Below are 18,692 nucleotides of genomic sequence, written 5' to 3'. Positions count from 1 at the left end.
TGATGCAACCTGTCTCCCCCCTGCTGATTCCCAAATAAAAGAAGGGAGTCAAGGACTGGCATCAGGGGAAGGTGCCACAGCAGGAGTGCAGGCTGGAGCAGGTGAGGTGGATGGAGTAAAATCCCACCTACGAGTTGTGACCTGCCTCTCAGCATTCAGAAACTCCTCCCCTCCTTGGCACAGCACCTCCCGCTGTCTTCCTGAGACCCCTGGAAACTAGATAGCTTAAGGTGCTGAGCGCAAATTGTCAGCATTAGTCCGAGACTAGTGTAAGAGCTTCACAGGCAGATCACTGAGAGAGGGACCTTTTCATCTGAGAGCGAGTGGTGTTTGTCACAGGTAAAAGCAAAGGTAGCAGGGAGATGAGTAGGTAATGGGGGTTTTATTGCTTTCTTACTAGGCAAATGACTTATTGGACTTATTGGGAGGAAATGATATAACCCCAGTCATTCCAACTGCCCCTACAAGCAAGCCAACCTCTGCCGGTGGGGAGCTCCTTGACCTCCTGGGAGATCTCAACCTAACAGGTGAGACCAGGCTGCAGCTATTGAGGGGTATTCCAGGTCCCTCAGCCTGATAGGAGGAGCTGGGCCAGGGTAAGAGGGGCATTCTTCCATGTCCTTTTTCCAGGGATAGGGTCTTCTGCAGGGGAGGCAGGGAAATTCCCCATTCCTTTGGCAGGGGGTGAGGTTCATTGGCATTCCTTGCCCTTGGTCCAAGGCTAATATGGAGAGGGTGGGAAATGCGTTGGAGTGAGATGAGTGTTCCTCTGTCCTGGGACAGGTTCTCAGCCTGGCAGGAGAGGATCAAGAGGGTGGAGAGGGGGTTCTCTCTGCCTGGAGACCTGCTGGCTTGAGAGGAGAGACCCCTTGCTGGTGATGGCTGAGATTGAGGTCATCCTTGGGGAGAGGAGATGGCCTTGTTGGGTTTCTTGTTTGTAAAAATAGCATGCCCCTTCTAGCTAATCCTTGAGCTGGGAAAAGCCACTCTACACTTCCTACTAGCTAAACTCTACCTTCTTCTAACCTGCTTTCTCTAGCTTCTCCAGCCCCGGTCCCTGCCCCACAGATATCGCAGCCTCCGTTCCTGTTGGATGGGCTCTCATCACAGCCTCTCTTCAATGATATTGCTGCTGGTAGGAGCATAGGAACCCTGAGCACATAGAGCTATTGTAACCATTGGGGGTCTGGTAACAAGGAGGAGGATTTGGGAGCGCTCAGGAGCAATGTGTGATGAAGGGGTGAAGGAGGAGATGGAATAAGGGGGAGAAGGAGAGCAGTTCTCTACATTCTGGGCGTAGGGTTTAGGGGCGGCAGGTGGCCCTGCTGACATTGAGAATGGTCTCCAGGTCCTTACTGGGCTGCTGCTCTTGTCCCTCGGCTGCAGGCATCCCCTCCATCACAGCATACAGCAAGAATGGGCTGAAGATAGAGTTCACCTTTGAGAGATCGAACACCAACCCCAGCGTCACCGTGATCACGATACAAGCCTCCAACAGCACAGAACTGGATATGACAGACTTTGTTTTCCAGGCTGCGGTACCAAAGGTAGAGCTGCCATGACTGGCTGGGTGGCTAGCCCCCTGTCTCTTTCCAAATTCTTGCTATTGTTTTGCCCCTTCTGCACAGAGGAAGCGAAGCTCCAAGAAGCATAAATAGGAGTTAAAGCTGTTAGATCTCAAGCTGCCCAAATAGTCCTATTCTAAGATGGTATTTAGAGTTGAGCATAACTTTTCTGAGCAGGTCCCTTTAGGGCTGAGCTTTCACAGGGCTGGCTCTGCCTGGGGCTGGGGGGGATCCTTCTGGGAAGTCTGATTAAACACAGAACGAGACACTCTACTCGTTATCAACAGCCAGAAGAGCCCTTTGAACAGCTCTCACTCTGAAGCAGGTGGGAGTAAGAAGATGAAACTTGGTAGGAGGAAAGGTGCCTTCCTGTGTCCCAGAGACAATCCAGTTTGGTTTGGCTGAGTTGGGAAGACTTGTGCATGCATGTCTACTTAGCAGCTCTCCAAGTGAGAGCTGGCTGCCTGGTTGTGTGTGCAGAGCTGGTCTCGGATTGTGGTTAGAATGGAGACAGTGCCTTTCTCCCTGGAAACCAGTGCGACTCAGCCTTGTGGCAGAATCATTCCTATGGTTATCAGGCTGTTTGCTCATGAGCACAGCAGAAGCAGTTCTGTCATCAGAGCAGTGAGGCTCCTCCTCCTCCTCATCTGCCAGCAGTTATGTCAATCTGATTTCAGCCTGTGAGAAAGCAGGAGAGATGAAAACCCTCTGGCCTCTTGAGTGGTGCAGGCATGCGTGCTCCTGACCTCTCTAAAAGGAGAAAGGACCAAGGAACTCCCTTAAAGCAGTGTCTCAGTAGTGCTTTCACCGTTGCTGTAAACAGCAGGAGATTGTCTTTCCTCCCCCACTTGGTGTGGCAGTGTAGCTGTATCTGCTAAATGCTTGGTGAAATCATCTTTCTGAAAGTCTTTTCCCTTTTCTTCAGACATTCCAGCTGCAGCTTCTGTCTCCCAGCAGCAGCATCATCCCAGCATTTAACACGGGGACCATCACACAGGTCATCAAAGTTCTGAACCCACAGAAGGTGAGCAGTCCACTGGTAGAAGGCATTCCTGGGCCTGGTTCTCATGGCTGTTTGGGAGACGGGGTTTAGTGCTGCTTGTTCTCAAGCAGAGTTTTCAGGCTGGTTCCTGGGGAATGATCGCTGGTGGTGTGACAGTGTGGTTATGATTGCAGTATTGATGTAGCCATGTTTTCAGGGTATTAGAGAGACAAGATATTATTTCACCCACCTTGGCAATGTAGTGTAGTTATAGCCAGAAAAGGACTATGGAAAAACAGACCTTTTCCCTGGGTGAATCCAATGACTTATCATAAGAACAGCAATACTGGGTCAGGTCAAAGGTCCATCTAGTCCAGTATCCTGTCTTCTGACAGTGGCCACTGCCAAGTGCTTCAAAGGGAGTGAACAGAACAGGGCAATTATTGAGTAGTGCATCCCCTGTCCTCCAGTGCCATCTGGCAGTTGGAGGTTTAGGGACACCTGGAGCTTGTGGCTGCATACTTGTCCACCTTGGCTAATAGCCATTGATGGATCTATCCTCCGTGAACTTTTCTAATTATTTTTTGAGCCCAGTTATACTTTTGGCCTTCACAGCATAGCCGGCAACAAGTTCCATAAGTTGACTGTGCCTTGTGTGAAGAAGTACCTCCTTATGTTTGTTTTAAACCTGCTGCCTATTAATTTCATGGGATGACCCCCGGTTGTTATGTTATGAGAAGGAGTAAATAACACTTCCTTATTCACTTTCTCCACACCAGTCATGATTTTAGTGACCTCTATCATATCCCCCTTCAGTCATCTTTTTTATTTATTTATTTATTTTATGAACAGTCCAGTCTTTTATTCTCTCCTCATATGGAAGCTGTTCCATACCCCTAATAATTTTTGTTGCCCTTCTCTGCACCTTTTCCAATTCTAATATCTTTTTTGAGATGGGATGGTCAAAACTGCACTCAGTATTCAAGGTGTGGGCGCACCATGGATTTATATAGTGACATTATGAGATTTTCTGTCTTATCTGTCCCTTTCCTAATGGTTCCTAACATTCTGTTAGCTTCTTTGATTGCCGCTGCACATTGACCGGATGTTTTCAGAGTCATACACGATGACGCCAAGATTTCTTTCTTGAGTGGTAACAGCTAATTTAGATCCCATCATTTTGGATGTATAGTTGGGATTAGTTTTTCCAATGTGCATTACTTTGCATTTATCAACATTGAATTTCATCTGCCATTTTGCCACCCAGTCACCCAGTTTAGTGAGATCCCTTGTAATTCCTCATAGTCAGCTTTGGACTTAATTATCTTTTGACCTTACCTCACTGCGCTCCTGTTGGCCCCATGGAGCCAGTTCAGCCTTTGGCAAAAGATCCTGAGGCCTCTTCTGTTTTAGGCATCACCCACAGAATGTTAAACAAGTTCTGAGTGCAGAATCTTTCTTGAGGTGGCTTACAAAGGAAATGGATATTGCGTTTGTACCCTGGATCTCTGTGATGCATAAAGGCAACCTGAAAGGATGGTGCCTTTTTAACCTTAGGAATGCCAAGCCTGGTCTTTCCTGCTGGAGCATTTCTTAGCGTCTCAGATGTATATTGAGAACTTACTTGATCCTTAATCTTGAGCAAAGGCAGGCTTTCACTGGAGTGTTCATAGTGTTTGGAGTTTAATGTGTGTTATAAAGAATGAAATTAAGCAGTTTTAAACATTTTGACTAAAAATCACTTCCTCTCAACTGCTGTGACTTTGTCTCCTGGGATGTCATAATTCTCTCAGTTTTACAGTCATCACAGAGGCTTCCAGGGTTGAAAAGACCTGAATTTCTAATGGAGAAAACAAAAGATACTTTCTTTAAAAAGTTGAGGCCAACTATGTTCATCATAAAGCAATAGAAACAGGGTCAAGACCAATATTTTCCATTTGCAGGATACCTTTAATGCTTGCGGAGAAACTAAATGGATTCTTTGCTTCAGTCTTCACGGCTGAGGATGTTAGGGAGATTCCCAAACCTGAGCCGGCTTTTGTAGGTGACAAATCTGAGGAACTGTCACAGATTGAAGTGTCACTAGAGGAGGTTTTGGAATTAATTGATAAACTTAACATTAACAAGTCACCGGGACCAGATGGCATTCACCCAAGAGTTCTGAAAGAACTCAAATGTGAAGTTGCGGAACTATTAACTAAGGTTTGTAACCTGTCCTTTAAATCGGCTTCTGTACCCAATGACTGAAGTTAGCTAATGTAACGCCAATATTGAAAAAGGGCTCTAGAGGTGATCCCGGCAATTACAGACCGGTAAGTCTAATGTCGGTACCGGGCAAATTAGTCGAAACAATAGTTAAGAATAAAATTGTCAGACACATAGAAAAACATAAACTGTTGAGCAATAGTCAACATGATATCTGTAAAGTGAAATCGTGTCTTACTAATCTATTAGAGTTCTTTGAAGGGGTCAACAAACATGTGACTGGAAAAGGGCAAATATAGTGCCCATCTATAAGAAGGGAAATAAAAACAACCCAGGAAACTACAGACCAGTTAGTTTAACTTCTGTGCCAGGGAAGATAATGGAGCAAGTAATTAAGGAAATCATCTGCAAACACTTGGAAGGGGGTAAGGTGATAGGGAACAGCCAGCATGGATTTGTAAAGAACAAATCATGTCAAACCAATCTGATAGCTTTCTTTGATAGGATAACGAGCCTTGTGGATAAGGGAGAAGCTGTGGATGTGGTATACCTAGACTTTAGTAAGGCATTTGATACGGTCTCGCATGATATTCTTATCGATAAACTAGGCAAATACAATTTAGATGGGGCTACTATAAGGTGGGTGCATAACTGGCTGGATAACCGTACTCAGAGAGTTGTTATTAATGGTTCCCAATCCTGCTGGAAAGGCATAACGAGTGGGGTACCGCAGGGGTCTGTTTTGGGACCGGCTCTGTTCAATATCTTCATCAACGACTTAGATATTGGCATAGAAAGTACGCTTATTAAGTTTGCGGATGATACCAAACTGGGAGGGATTGCAACTGCTTTGGAGGACAGGGTCATAATTCAAAATGATCTGGACAAATTGGAGAAATGGTCTGAGTTAAACAAGATGAAGTTTAACAAAGACAAATGCAAAGTGCTCCACTTAGGAAGAAAAAATCAGTTTCACACATACAGAATGGGAAGAGACTGTCTAGGAAGGAGTACGGCAGAAAGGGATCTAGGGGTTATAGTGGACCACAAGCTAAATATGAGTCAACAGTGTGATGCTGTTGCAAAAAAAGCAAACATGATTCTGGGATGTATTAACAGGTGTGTTGTGAGCAAGACACGAGAAGTCATTCTTCCGCTCTACTCTGGTTAGGCCTCAGCTGGAGTACTGTGTCCAGTTCTGGGCACCGCATTTCAAAAAAGATGTGGAGAAATTGGAAAGGGTCCAGAGAAGAGCAACAAGAACGATTAAAGGTCTTGAGAACATGACTTACGAAGGAAGGCTGAAAGAATTGGGTTTGTTTAGTTTGGAAAAGAGAAGACTGAGAGGGGACATGATAGCAGTTTTTCAGGTATTTAAAAGGGTGTCATAAGGAGGAGGGAGAAAACTTGTTCACCTTAGCCTCTAAGGATAGAACAAGAAGGAATGGGTTTAAACTGCAGCAAGGGAGGTCTAGGTTGGACATTAGGAAAAAGTTCCTAACTGTCAGGGTGGTTAAACACTGGAATAAATTGCCTAGGGAGGTTGTGGAATCTCCGTCTCTGGAGATATTTAAGAGTAGGTTAGATAAGTGTCTATCAGGGATGGTCTAGACAGTATTTGGTCCTGCCATGCGGGCAGGGGACTGGACTCGATGACCTCTCGAGGTCCCTTCCAGTCCTAGAATCTATGAATCTATGAATGAATCTATGTGGACAAGGGGGATCCGGTGGACATAGTGTACTTAGATTTCCAGAGAGCCTTTGACAAGGTCCCTCACCAAAGGCTCTTACGTAAATTAAGCTGTCATGGGATAAAAGGGAAGGTCCTTTCATGGATTGAGAACTGGTTAAAAGACCGGGAACAAAGGGTAGGAATTAATGGCAAATTCTCAGAATGGAGAGGGGTAACTAGTGGTGTTTCCCAAGGGTCAGTCCTCGGACCAATCCTATTCAACTTATTTATAAATGATCTGGAGAAAGGGGTAAACAGTGAGGTGGCAAAGTTTGCAGATGATACTAAACTGCTCAAGATAGTTAAGACCAAAGCAGACTGTGAAGAACTTCAAAAAGATCTCACAAAACTAAGTGACTGGGCAACAAAATGGCAAATGAAATTTAATGTGGATAAATGTAAAGTAATGCACATTGGAAAAAATAACCCCAACTATACATACAATATGATGGGGGCTAATTTAGCTACAACCAGTCAGGAAAAAGATCTTGGAGTCATCGTGGATAGTTCTCTGAAGATGTCCGCGCAGTGTGCAGAGGCGGTCAAAAAAGCAAACAGGATGTTAGGGATCATTAAAAAGGGGATAGAGAATAAGACTGAGAATATATTATTGCCCTTATATAAATCGATGGTACGCCCACATCTCGAATACTGCGTACAGATGTGGTCTCCTCATCTCAAAAAAGATATACTGGCACTAGAAAAGGTTCAGAAAAGGGCAACTAAAATGATTAGGGGTTTGGAATGGGTCCCATATGAGGAGAGATTAAAGAGGCTAGGACTCTTCAGCCTGGAAAAGAGGAGATTAAGGGGGGATATGATAGAGGTATATAAAATCATGAGTGATGTGGAGAAAGTGGATAAGGAAAAGTTATTTACTTATTCCCATAATACAAGAACTAGGGGTTACCAAATGAAATTAATAGGCAGCAGGTTTAAAACAAATACAAGGAAGTTCTTCTTCACGCAGCGCACAGTCAACTTGTGGAACTCCTTGCCTGAGGAGGTTGTGAAGGCTAGGACTATAACAGTGTTTAAAAGAGAACTGGATAAATTCATGGTGATTAAGTCCATTAATGGCTATTAGCCAGGATGGGTAAGGAATGGTGTCCCTAGCCTCTGTTTGTCAGAGGATGGAGATGGATGGCAGGAGAGAGATCACTTGATCATTGCCTGTTGGTCTACTCCCTCTGGGGCACCTGGCATTGGCCACTGTCGGTAGACAGGATACTGGGCTAGATGGACCTTTGGTCTGATCCGGTACAGCCGTTCTTATGTTCTTGCCTTTCTCCCAGGTTGGCAAGGGTTAATTAATGCTTGTCCTGCAATCAGATATCAGAGGGGTAGCCGTGTTAGTCTGAATCTGTAAAAAGCAACAGAGGGTCCTGTGGCACCTTTAAGACTAACAGAGGTATTGGGAGCATAAGCTTTCGTGGGTAAGAACCTCACTTCTTCAGATGCAAGACTGCAATCAGAGTATGTCAAGTGTTCGTATTAGGGAGTTAAAACAACAAGCTTATGCCCAAATAAATTTGTTAGTCTCTAAGGATTCCTCGTTGTTTTTACTGATACAGACTAACACAGCTACCCTTCTGAAACCTATTATGGAGTTGATGCACAAGGTGGAAAGATTTTCAGATCCCAGGTGCCATTTGCAAAGCTGTCAGTTAAAAGTAGTATCTTTTTACTTGTAAATGACGCCGATCTGATCATTCCCAATAGTAACTAGGTTCCAAGTTAATTCTGCGGCACAGAAGGGAGCCCATCTGACATGGAATCAGAGTATGTGACTCCATGGTGCTAGCTTTAGAGTCCCTTTTTTGAAAGAGCCTATAATCATTTTATATACACTTGGACTGAGGTTGAGATGGAAATAGGAGCCAGACTGGTTGAAAGTCTCTGGGTAAAGATAAAAGGGTAAAAACCAAGGGTGATGTAATTGTAAGGTCTATTACAGACCACCTAACCAGGAAGAAGAGGTGGACGAGGCTTTTTTTAAACAACTAACAATCATCCAAAGCACAGCACTTGGTGCTAATGGAGGGCATCATAGAACTGGAAGGGACCTCGAGAGGTCATCTAGTCCAGTCCCCTGCACTCAAGGCAGGACTAAGTATCTAGACCATCCCTGACAGGTGTTTGTCCAATCTGCTCTTAAAAATCCCCAATGATGGAGATTCTACAACCTCCCTAGGCAATTTATTCCAGTGCTTAACCACTCTGACAGTTAGGAAGTTTTTCCTAACATCCGACCTAAACCTGCCTTGCTGCAATTTAAGCCCTTTGCTTCTTGTCCTATCCTCAGAGGTTAAGAACGACAATTTTTCTCCATCCTCCTTTTAACAACCTTTTATGTACTTGAAAACTGTTATCATGTCCCCTCTCTTTCTTCTCTTCTCCAGACTAAACAAACCCAATTTTTTCAATCTTCCCTCATAGGTCAGGTTTTCTAGATCTTTAATCATTTTTGTTGCTCTTCTCTGGACTTTCTCCAATTTGTCCACATCCTTCCTGAAATGTGGCGCCCAGAACTGTACACAATACTCCAGTTGAGGCCTAATCAGCGTGGAGTAGAGAGGAGAAATTACTTCTCATGTCTTGCTTACAACACTCCTGCTAATACATCCCAGAATGTTTGCTTTTTTTGCAACACCGTTACACTGTTGACTGATATTTAGCTTGTGATTCACTATGACCCCCAGGAAGGAGTACTATGGAAAGGGATCTGAGGGCATAGTGAATCACAAGCTAAATCTGAGTCAACAGTCCATGCTGATCAGGCCTCATCTGGAGTATTATCCCCTATTCTGGGCACCACATTTCAGGAAAGTCCAGAGAATAGCAGCAAAAATGAGTAAAGGGAGAGAAGACTAAGGGGGGACATAATTTTCCAGAATATAAAAATTTTGTTTACAAGGAGGAAGGAGAAACATTCTTCTCCTTAACCTCTGAGGACAATATCAGAAGCAGTGGGCTTAAATTGCAGCATGGGTGGTTTAGGTTCCTGTCAAGATGGTTAAGCACTGGAATAAATTGCCCAGGGAGGTTGTGGAATCTCTGTCATTGGAGATTTTTAAGAGCAACTGAGACAAACAAAATGGTCTATAATGCCTAGTCTTGCCTTGAGTGCAGGGGACTAAATGACCTCTTGAGGTCCCTTCCAGTCCTACAATTCTATGATTTTAAAGTTTCCTTCTAAGCTCTTGGGTTTGGGGTTTTGTGAGTTGTATCTATGTAGATGCTGAGTGCCACAATGTATCTGTTCCAGATACCATCTAGGAACAGAAATGTGTGTGGGAGGGCATGTGCTTTCTTAAAATTTCAGTTTGTGGAGGCCACTTCTAGTTGCTAAGGCTTTGTCTACATTTTAAAATGCTACAGTGGCACAGCTTCACCTGCTGTAGTGCTTCAGCGTAGACACTACAATGATGGGAGGGATTCTGGCGCTGTAGGTAATCCATCTCCCCGAGAGGCAACAGAATTTTTCAGTTGATCTAGTGCTGTCTACACCATGGTTAAGTCAGCATAGCTACATCTTACAGGGGTGTGGATTTTTCACACCCCTGAGAGACATAGTTATGCTGATGTAACTGTTCAGTGTAGACCAACCCTGTGTATCAAAATAGTGTTTGGCTGTTCCATGCTTTTGACCAAAATCTCTCTGAAACTGACCCTGCATCATTTCCATCACTGGCACTAGCCTTCATGTCTGGCGCATCTGCCACCTCATGCTCAGTTCTCCTCTGTAAATACAGCTTTGCAGGGTGTTGGTCCAGGACCGAGACTAATTGTTTTGGGTGTGTTGAGGAAAGGGCATCAGCATTGACGGTGAAAATGGCACATTGTCCAGAAGCCATTTCCAGTGGTTTGTTTCCTTATAAGCACTCAAAGCCTGGTAACTACTCGGTAGCCTGGCATGGGCCACCTTTGCTGCTGGTTAAAGCTGACCATTGGGGGCCTGTGGAATGGACTTTCTGAGATGGTGGAAGGCTTGGATGAAATTGCCTGTTCTTCTTTGGTTTCTTTTGGTGCATAGTTAATGTGTAAGGCCATTCGCTTCCCATAGAGTCCCACTTTTCTTTTAGCAAAATGGCAAGCTTGTCAGAGCAACATTAAATGTCAGGAACATGTAGTTTACTGGCCAGTATCAGCCAAACAGTACCCTGTACTGGTGATGCCCAACCTCTTTGGGCTAAGGCTGGATATATTATTTCAAAGAGGCTAAAAGCCACGCTCAGTATTTTAGGCCGGATTCTTTGTCCTGTTGTGCTTCCTTGCGCTGCTCAGCTCTCACAAGGCAATGGAGGCCACACATGTTCCTTGCTGCGGAATCCCCGGAGGGTGGAGAACCAGAGCATCAGCTCCTTGTGTGTCTGCCTTGCAGCCCCTGGCCCAGGAGGTGCTTTGGGGACAGGAATTGATTGGAGCATGCTGGGCTCTGACTGTTAATTAGATGGCATATGGTGCCTTGGGCCATGGCCAGCTGGTGCAACTTAAAACAGCGTCTGCTCTGCTATAATGTATCCTAGGGCTGGGACACAGAATTAGGGAGTGGTAACTGGTTCTTGGCTATGCTGGGGTGTGGGAAGAGGTGTCCTATCTTGGGGCTCACCCCAGAGCTCAGGGACAGCCAGTTGAGCTCCTATTCTATTCTCCCTGGGGCTCCCACAGCCTAGCAGGGAAGCGTCTCTTCCCTCCAATACAGTGGGCAGCCTGCAAGGGAGCTGCTGAGCATCTTCAGCAGGGAAGGGCCAGCTCTCAGCTGCTCCAAGGGCTGCAGGGTAGGTGGTGGGTCTGACTCAGACACTTCACAGGATGTGCTCACAGGCACATTCAGTTCATAATCAAATATAAACCTTCTTCTTAACAGAGTTGTCCTTTGGAGCCACAGTTTAGAGTGTGGAGAGAGACAAATTGGGAACCACTTCTCTGCGGTGCTTGCGGAGGTTCAGTACAGGCCTGGAGAAAGAAACACAATTCCCCTTTGCCATGGGCTTCAGTAGCACTGTATTCTCTACGGCTTAGGGGGACGGGGATGTCCCCTTTCTCATGGTTCTTGAGGCTGTTTCCTTTTCAGCCCTGTCAAGTGAGGTCATGCATTTGAATCAGGCTGGGGTCCTGTGGAATAAATAGCATGTGCTCATGCAATTAAAGACGGTATCGTAACACATAAGGACAAGGGAGTAAGTAGAATTACAGTTGCCAAGGCAGCCTTAATTCTGGCACTTCCTGACTTTTGAGTGCTTGGCTGTGCAACCTGAATGTCCTTTTAATATAACTCATTGGCAATAGTCTATTATAGATCTATACAGCATGTCCTCTTGGACAAGGTACCTCAGGGTATTGCTGGTGGGCTCCAAACCTTTCTGAACCCAGCCCAGCTTGGTAGGGATAAAGAATTATTTCCATCTCACAGACGTCTGGTCCCATAGAAGACGAATTTGGTTTCAGTTCCAGCCCTCACCTCACAAATCACTAGGCTTTGCATTAGTTGGCGACAAGCTAGGAACTGCATGGGCAATGGAGATTGAACTGCTGCCCCTCACAGGGCAGTGTCTGTTTACCTATAGGGCAGCAGCACTGCCAGGCTCCCAAACAGCTTCATTCCTCAGGGCTGTCCAGCTGATGCCTTTTTCCAGTTTTAAGTCGAAGTTTATGGTTGTATGGAAATTGGATAATTAAATGTACATAGTGTCACATGGAGCACCATCAGGCACCTGAGACAGAGCCTGCCCTGCAGACTGTGCAATACGCAGCGGAGGAGATGCAAGGACTTAGACAGGGGACTCGTCCCGCAGAGCCTGCGAGCCCAAGAGCTGGCCAGCAGCCGCCAGTACCTGGGGTGGGCCGGCTGCCTTGAAGTGCACAGTGGAGGAGAAGGATGGGGGGCAGGGCAGGGCAGACTGAGCCCTATGCGGGTGCACAGGTTGGAAAACGAGCTATGCTTTAAGGCTTCTACAGGGTTCCAGGAGAGGGACTTGAGGATTAGAAAGCTCTTGCCTGTTTTCAATCAGCATTAGCTTTAAGTGAGTATCATCCTACCAGATTAACTGCCCGTTGAGACACATCCTAGCAGCGACACAAGTGTCCCCACAGGATGGGATAATGCTAGTGATGTATCCCTACCTCCTCCAGAGGTGACCGATCAGGTTCCATGGGGTGAGAGAGCTGGTGGGAGGGTTTGTGAGTTTGGGGTTTACTGAAGACCCTGATCTTGTTTTTTCCTCTCCTCTTATAGCAACAACTACGTATGCGGATCAAGTTGACCTATAATCACAAGGGCTCAGCAATGCAGGATCTAGCAGAAGTCAACAACTTCCCCCCTCAGTCGTGGCAGTGAGGCTCTGGCACCATTCTTACTCACCCCACCCAATCAAAGGAACTCTGGGAAGAAGGTTGATCCCGGCAATCCCCCAAACTGCACCATGGACCTGGGGAACGATGAGACCTGCTGATGAGGAGGAATCTTCCGGAAGTGATTGCTGATTTTGAAGCATATCTGTTGAGACTAATTTCCTCCCCTCCACTGATGAGGCTTGCTGTTTGTGGAGTCTGCTCTGCACTCCCCCATGCATTCACAGCCGGAAGCAACATTCCCCTTCCCCCCCAAGAAACATGCAGCTCGTTTGGAAGAGAGGCCTGGAATTGCTTGCAAGGAAACACTTTTTTCTCTCCTCCCCCCTCCTGCCCCCGTGCAGCAAGTGAGCAGCTGTCCCTTCCTTCTGCTGCCTTCTTTCCGTGGGGTGGGTAAGGTGGGTTCTGAGTCATTACTAGCTGGGTTACCATCTTCAGGCACTTTCATCTGGGGTTTGGGGGAAAAGCTTCTCCAGGACCATTAGGGAGCCCTGCCTTTTTTCTTTCGGTTTCCCCAATGTGTGAAGAGGCTGTAGGCTCCTAGTGGCCTATTCTGTGCATTGCTGTATAGACACAGACACCTTAGCGATACGATACCAACAGCAGGTCAGGGACAGAGCGCGGAAAAAGTGATGCTGATGAGATCTGATCCAGTTGATTTGGTGCTATATTTGAACATGAAGCCCTGACACTTCCATTTCCTTCACTTTCCATCATTGGTTGCAGCCATGCAGACTCACAATGGCTCTTCTGTAGCTATCTCGAAAGCATCACAATGGATCAGAGACCTAGAGCTCCAACTTACCCCATGCCCAAAATTTCAAAACTGTCTTATTGCCCAGTCCCTTGACTGTTGGCTGTGGTAGGTGGGTAGAAAGGCAACGTTCCACTCTTTTTGATAATAGGCCCCATTGCCTGCTGGGAGGCTCAGCATAGACTACACTGCAAAGTCACTTTTCCCTGTTACTCCAGACCCTTCCCCCCTTTCATTTCCTAAGCCTGTCATAGACCCCTGGATTCCATCCAAGTTCATTCTTCTGACTGGGATGTTTCTATTGTATCTGTAACACTGGCACTGAAATAAAGACCATGCAGTTTAAAGAGACCTTTCCCACTTTGTACTTAATGGTGGTGTAACAAAACCCTGTTGCTCCTTGCTCCCCTTTCAGTGAAGTCCATGTCAATCCGATGTGGCACCCACATTTATTCTCAAATTGAAAGTAACTAAGCAAGCTGTTCTTTGTGTGGAGGCCAGTTTCTTGAGCATATGGGTCCAAAGACCTGAGGTCTAGTGCTCTTCAGAACTATGTCAGTGATTTCCAGAGAAGAACTATGTATTGCTGCACTGTGTGTTTTTTAGTATGCAGTGTCAGCCAAGTAGTGGCTTCATGAACCTCTGTGGAGAGGTGAAGAATGGGAGCCAAGGCCCATAGCGAGAGAGAGGGCAGCTATGTATGGTGTTCAGCACCCTCCAGGACTGGGGAAGGGGAGGGGTCACACCTTGGATTTTCATCCCTTGAGCATATTGGCATGTTGAGTAGAGTCTTTTCTCCAACCCTGATGCTTTCTCAAAGGAAACTGGTAGCAAATCTGCTTTACTTCTCCCTTAGAGCCTTCTAGATGATGAGCCGTCAGTGGTCCTGAGACCTGTACCCTTCAGGTGGTTACAAAGGACTGACACCAGGTGCTGGTCTTCACTGGAAACGTTTCCATCTGTCAGTGTAACTAATTTGGATGCAGGACCTGATGTTTGCTAACTGTTGATGGGTGGTCAGAGCAGGTTATAGCCTTGGGTTCTGTGAGACTGCATGCATGTGTGGGACACTGGTTATTTAGAGAAAGTAGGGAGAGCTGCTCTGCCTTTGCCTTTGAAAAGTGGTCATTAAAGATTTATGTTCAGATTGCTTTTTTAAATGGTGTTAAATAATACTGTCAAATTGGCACAAGGCTTAGCAGTGTGATTGATGGGTAGGTCCCTGCAGCAGCACTAGTTTATCTCTTACTCATGGAGGCCATCTCTTTGCCTTCCAACATTTGGAGGGGATCAGCTAAGGCCTTTTTGATTAGAATAGAAGCTCTCTAGCATTCTGCTGGCATTGGCATCTGCTTGAGACTATAGGAAGAATAAGCTAAACCACACAGTGTCTCCCTTGAGAACAGAACTGATCCTGGGTTGTAGCATTTACAAGAGCAATGTCTTGGCCTAATCATCGAGGATGAGGTGTCTGCTTCAGACAGAAGCGTGAGGATACAGGCAGCCCAGTACTATTTAACAGCTGTATAAGGGTCCATTCTTGGAAGTGCTGAGCGTTACTTCCCATTCACTTCAGCCACAAGTGAGGGGGATGATGAGCATCTCTCTGGTTCAGAAACGCGTTCAGATATCAGGCTAAGTCTGTGCCTTCGTTCCCATGAACTCTCCCATTCGCCTCAGTGAAGGCTGCACCTGCACAAAGTCGCTCATTACTGTGAAGACTGCTGCACTTCAATAGTTCCTTTTTCATAGGAAGAGCAGTGATGCTGGAGCATTAGTGAGGACAGAGCTAATGCTGCGGAAGCAATGGTCACTCTGGCCCGTTGACTGCTGTACAGCTGGAAGCCGAATACCTCATTGCTTCAGGTGCCGTTACTTCCTCTCTTCTGGAGCAGCATGTGTTCTGCCAGTAGCTTTCCAAATGGAAAGCTTGTAGGGATAAATTCCTCCTGTGTGCTTGGCTCCTCTTCAGCCTCATTCCATGGAAGAGATGTTTGTATATGTATGGAGCTCTCTGCACTTGACACAGTTTTGGTGCAGTTGTCCTGAGTCTCCTGACTAAGTTCAGGAGAATGCATGTGGCAGGGTGGGTGGTGTGGATTGAACTGTAGGACGTTCAGTTTGAGGCCATCCCTTGGCTGTGAGATAATCCTTATGAAGAGGCTAAGCATTTCCATTGTCCTTGGAGGTCTCTGCCTTCCTCTTGCTAGGGATAATGGTCCTAATACCATACCAGAGTGAGAGAAAGTTTCATACCCCCCGCGCACACTTAGTGATCAATCCCTTTGTCTGCTACTTGACCCTGGGCAGGTCTCTTAAACCCGTCCTGTTTCCTTTTTTGTAACTTGGGTGTAATAATACTTGCCCACCTCTGTAAAGTGCTTTGAGCACTGTTTACGTTCACACCAATGGAATGGGACAGTTGTACACGTCTGGCTGACTGCCACATCTGATGACATCCTTCCCATTTTAATGTAGGGGGACAGTGCTGAGAGCAGGATACAGACTTAAAGTTAACCTTTCTAACACTGCATAGAGAGTTTGGGGCTAGGAGAAGGGGGTGAATGTCTTTTTATCCCCCCCCCCCCAGTGAATGTATTAATATCTTTGAGCCATGAGACAGCAGAAGGAATAGGAGCTGTATCAGGCTGAAGGCAGAGGAGATGGGAAGGAGGCAAGTAAAAGTCCTGAGATTTGATTTTGTGCAGCTTCTTGGGGGAACGGCACATGGAATTGATGTGAACAACTCTTTCAAGCAATAGCAGTGAGTAGCTGCTGCCTACACAGATCCTTGGATATTTAACCCAGAAGATGCTGAAGCATCTGGGACAGGCATTTCATTCCTTTCCCTAGGACTGGTTCTGGAGCAGCAAGGATGGCTTTTTTAGACCTCCTGGTGTGCTTTCCATGTGTTCATTTTCTGCTTGGGGGCTGTGAGGGAAGGAGCCATTGGATGCTTCCCTCTGTGAACTCACTTTATTCCTGTAGTCTTTTTTCTTTCCTGAAGTTGTAAGTTACATTTTACATGGAATCCCATCCCATCTCCTTGACTGTATTTAAAAAAAAAAAAAAAGCCCTTTCTGAGAGGGGAGCCAGATGACGTTCTAACTATTGCAGATTTTTGAGATGTGAAAAAAAATTAATTAAATGCTAAGTCTTAGAGGTGAGTGAGGAGCATAACAGATGTAAACATTTACATGGGATGCATTAGAATTCTGCTGTGTGTATTGTCTTTCAGTTGAAACAAATTATGAAGTGACTAATAATAAAGTCAATACTCAGTGATTTAAAACTGTGCCTTGTTCCTTTTTTCAAGTGTAGTGGGAGAGGACTGGGTTTTTAACCACATGACTACCTGGCTAATCACTAGTGGGCATGAGAAGGCCAGGCACCTTGGAATAGCCTGAGCAGTGATCACTGGAAATGCCAGAGCTTGCAGATTCTGCCAGTGTGCTTGCCTAACAGAATGAGGACAGGTGTGTATTATTAAACCTATAAATGTTATATAAATTTCTCACTAAGAGAAGGCTGCCCAACCACAAATTCATAAACAAGCTTAGGAACTGTACCCCTTCAGTGCTATAGAAATACTGCTGTTGCTACTGAGTGCTGCAGAGGTGAAACAGGAATCTTGGCCATATGGTATGGCTTGTCTTAGTCTCTCCATAATAGCAATATGTAAGGAATTATTCCTGCAATCCATTCTTGGAGTCTGTTATAGTTCAGTCTGGGCTTTGTGATATTTGGGCCTCTTTTTTTATTATTGATATCTCTAGGCGTGAAGAAGACTCCAGTCCAATTATCACTGGAGGGAAGCAATGCGAATGCCAGCGGTGCACTCTATGCTGACTTTATCCCTGTGATGTAGAGACTAGGCTTGTTTTCCTCTATGAAGTAACCCAGTGATTGTTTTGCTCTGCAGAGGTCCAGACCCAGTATACCACGATTGTGTGTCCCTACAATAATCTGATTATAGAAATCCCGTCCAATACAACAACAGTGTTGAACTATGATCCAGTAGCTTTCCTTCACATTGTCCCATTTTGGGTGGAAATTGGTTTCTGGAAGTTGATGATGCTGGTTGCCCTAACTTTTCATAGATTCATAGATTCATAGATTCTAGGACTGGAAGGGACCTCGAGAGGTCATCGAGTCCAGTCCCCTGCCCGCATGGCAGGACCAAATACTGTCTAGACCATCCCTGATAGACATTTATCTCACCTACTCTTAAATACCTCCAGAGATGGAGATTCCACAACCTCCCTAGGCAATTTATTCCAGTGTTTAACCACCCTGACAGTTAGGAACTTTTTCCTAATGTCCAACCTAGACCTCCCTTGCTGCAGTTTAAGCCCATTGCTGCTTGTTCTATCCTCAGAGGCTAAGGTGAACAAGTTTTCTCCCTCCTCCTTATGACACCCTTTTAGATACCTGAAAACTGCTATCATGTCCCCTCTCAGTCTTCTCTTTTCCAAACTAAACAAACCCAATTCTTTCAGCCTTCCTTCATAGGTCATGTTCTCAAGACCTTTAATCATTCTTGTTGCTCTTCTCTGGACCCTTTCCAATTTCTCCACATCTTTCTTGAAATGCGGTGCCCAGAACTGGACACAATACTCCAGCTGAGGCCTAACCAGAGCAGAGCGGAAGAATGACTTCTCGTGTCTTGCTCACAACACACCTGTTAATACATCCCAGAATCATGTTTGCTTTTTTTGCAACAGCATCATACTGTTGACTCATATTTAGCTTGTGGTCCACTATAACCCCTAGATCCCTTTCTGCCGTACTCCATCCTAGACAGTCTCTTCCCATTCTGTATGTGTGAAACTGATTTTTTCTTCCTAAGTGGAGCACTTTGCATTTGTCTTTGTTAAACTTCATCCTGTTTAACTCAGACCATTTCTCCAATTTGTCCAGATCATTTTGAATTATGACCCTGTCCTCCAAAGCAGTTGCAATCCCTCCCAGTTTGGTATCATCCGCAAACTTAATAAGCGTACTTTCTATGCCATTATCTAAGTCGTTAATGAAGATATTGAACAGAGCCGGTCCCAAAACAGACCCCTGCGGAACCCCACTCGTTATGCCTTTCCAGCA

At 45.6% G+C, this 18,692-nt stretch overlaps 1 protein-coding gene across 1 annotated transcript in view; it reads left to right on the top strand.

Moving 5' to 3' along the window:
- AP1G1 (adaptor related protein complex 1 subunit gamma 1) overlaps positions 1 to 14,418 on the top strand; it is a 92,281-nt gene extending 77,863 nt beyond the window's left edge. Inside the window, exons 19-23 of the mRNA XM_065416888.1 lie at positions 401 to 527; positions 1,040 to 1,135; positions 1,387 to 1,547; positions 2,491 to 2,589; positions 12,723 to 14,418. Coding sequence (XP_065272960.1) covers positions 401 to 527; positions 1,040 to 1,135; positions 1,387 to 1,547; positions 2,491 to 2,589; positions 12,723 to 12,824 — 585 coding nt within the window. The 3' untranslated portion in view covers positions 12,825 to 14,418. The remainder of the gene's footprint in view (positions 1 to 400; positions 528 to 1,039; positions 1,136 to 1,386; positions 1,548 to 2,490; positions 2,590 to 12,722) is intronic.
- The last annotated feature ends 4,274 nt before the right edge of the window (positions 14,419 to 18,692 follow it).

This window comes from Emys orbicularis, chromosome 14, assembly GCF_028017835.1.
Source record: "Emys orbicularis isolate rEmyOrb1 chromosome 14, rEmyOrb1.hap1, whole genome shotgun sequence".
In the NCBI taxonomy this organism is placed as follows: domain Eukaryota; kingdom Metazoa; phylum Chordata; order Testudines; family Emydidae; genus Emys; species Emys orbicularis.
Note: the sequence above shows the minus strand (reverse complement) of the source record. Positions and strands in the feature narration are given on the sequence as shown.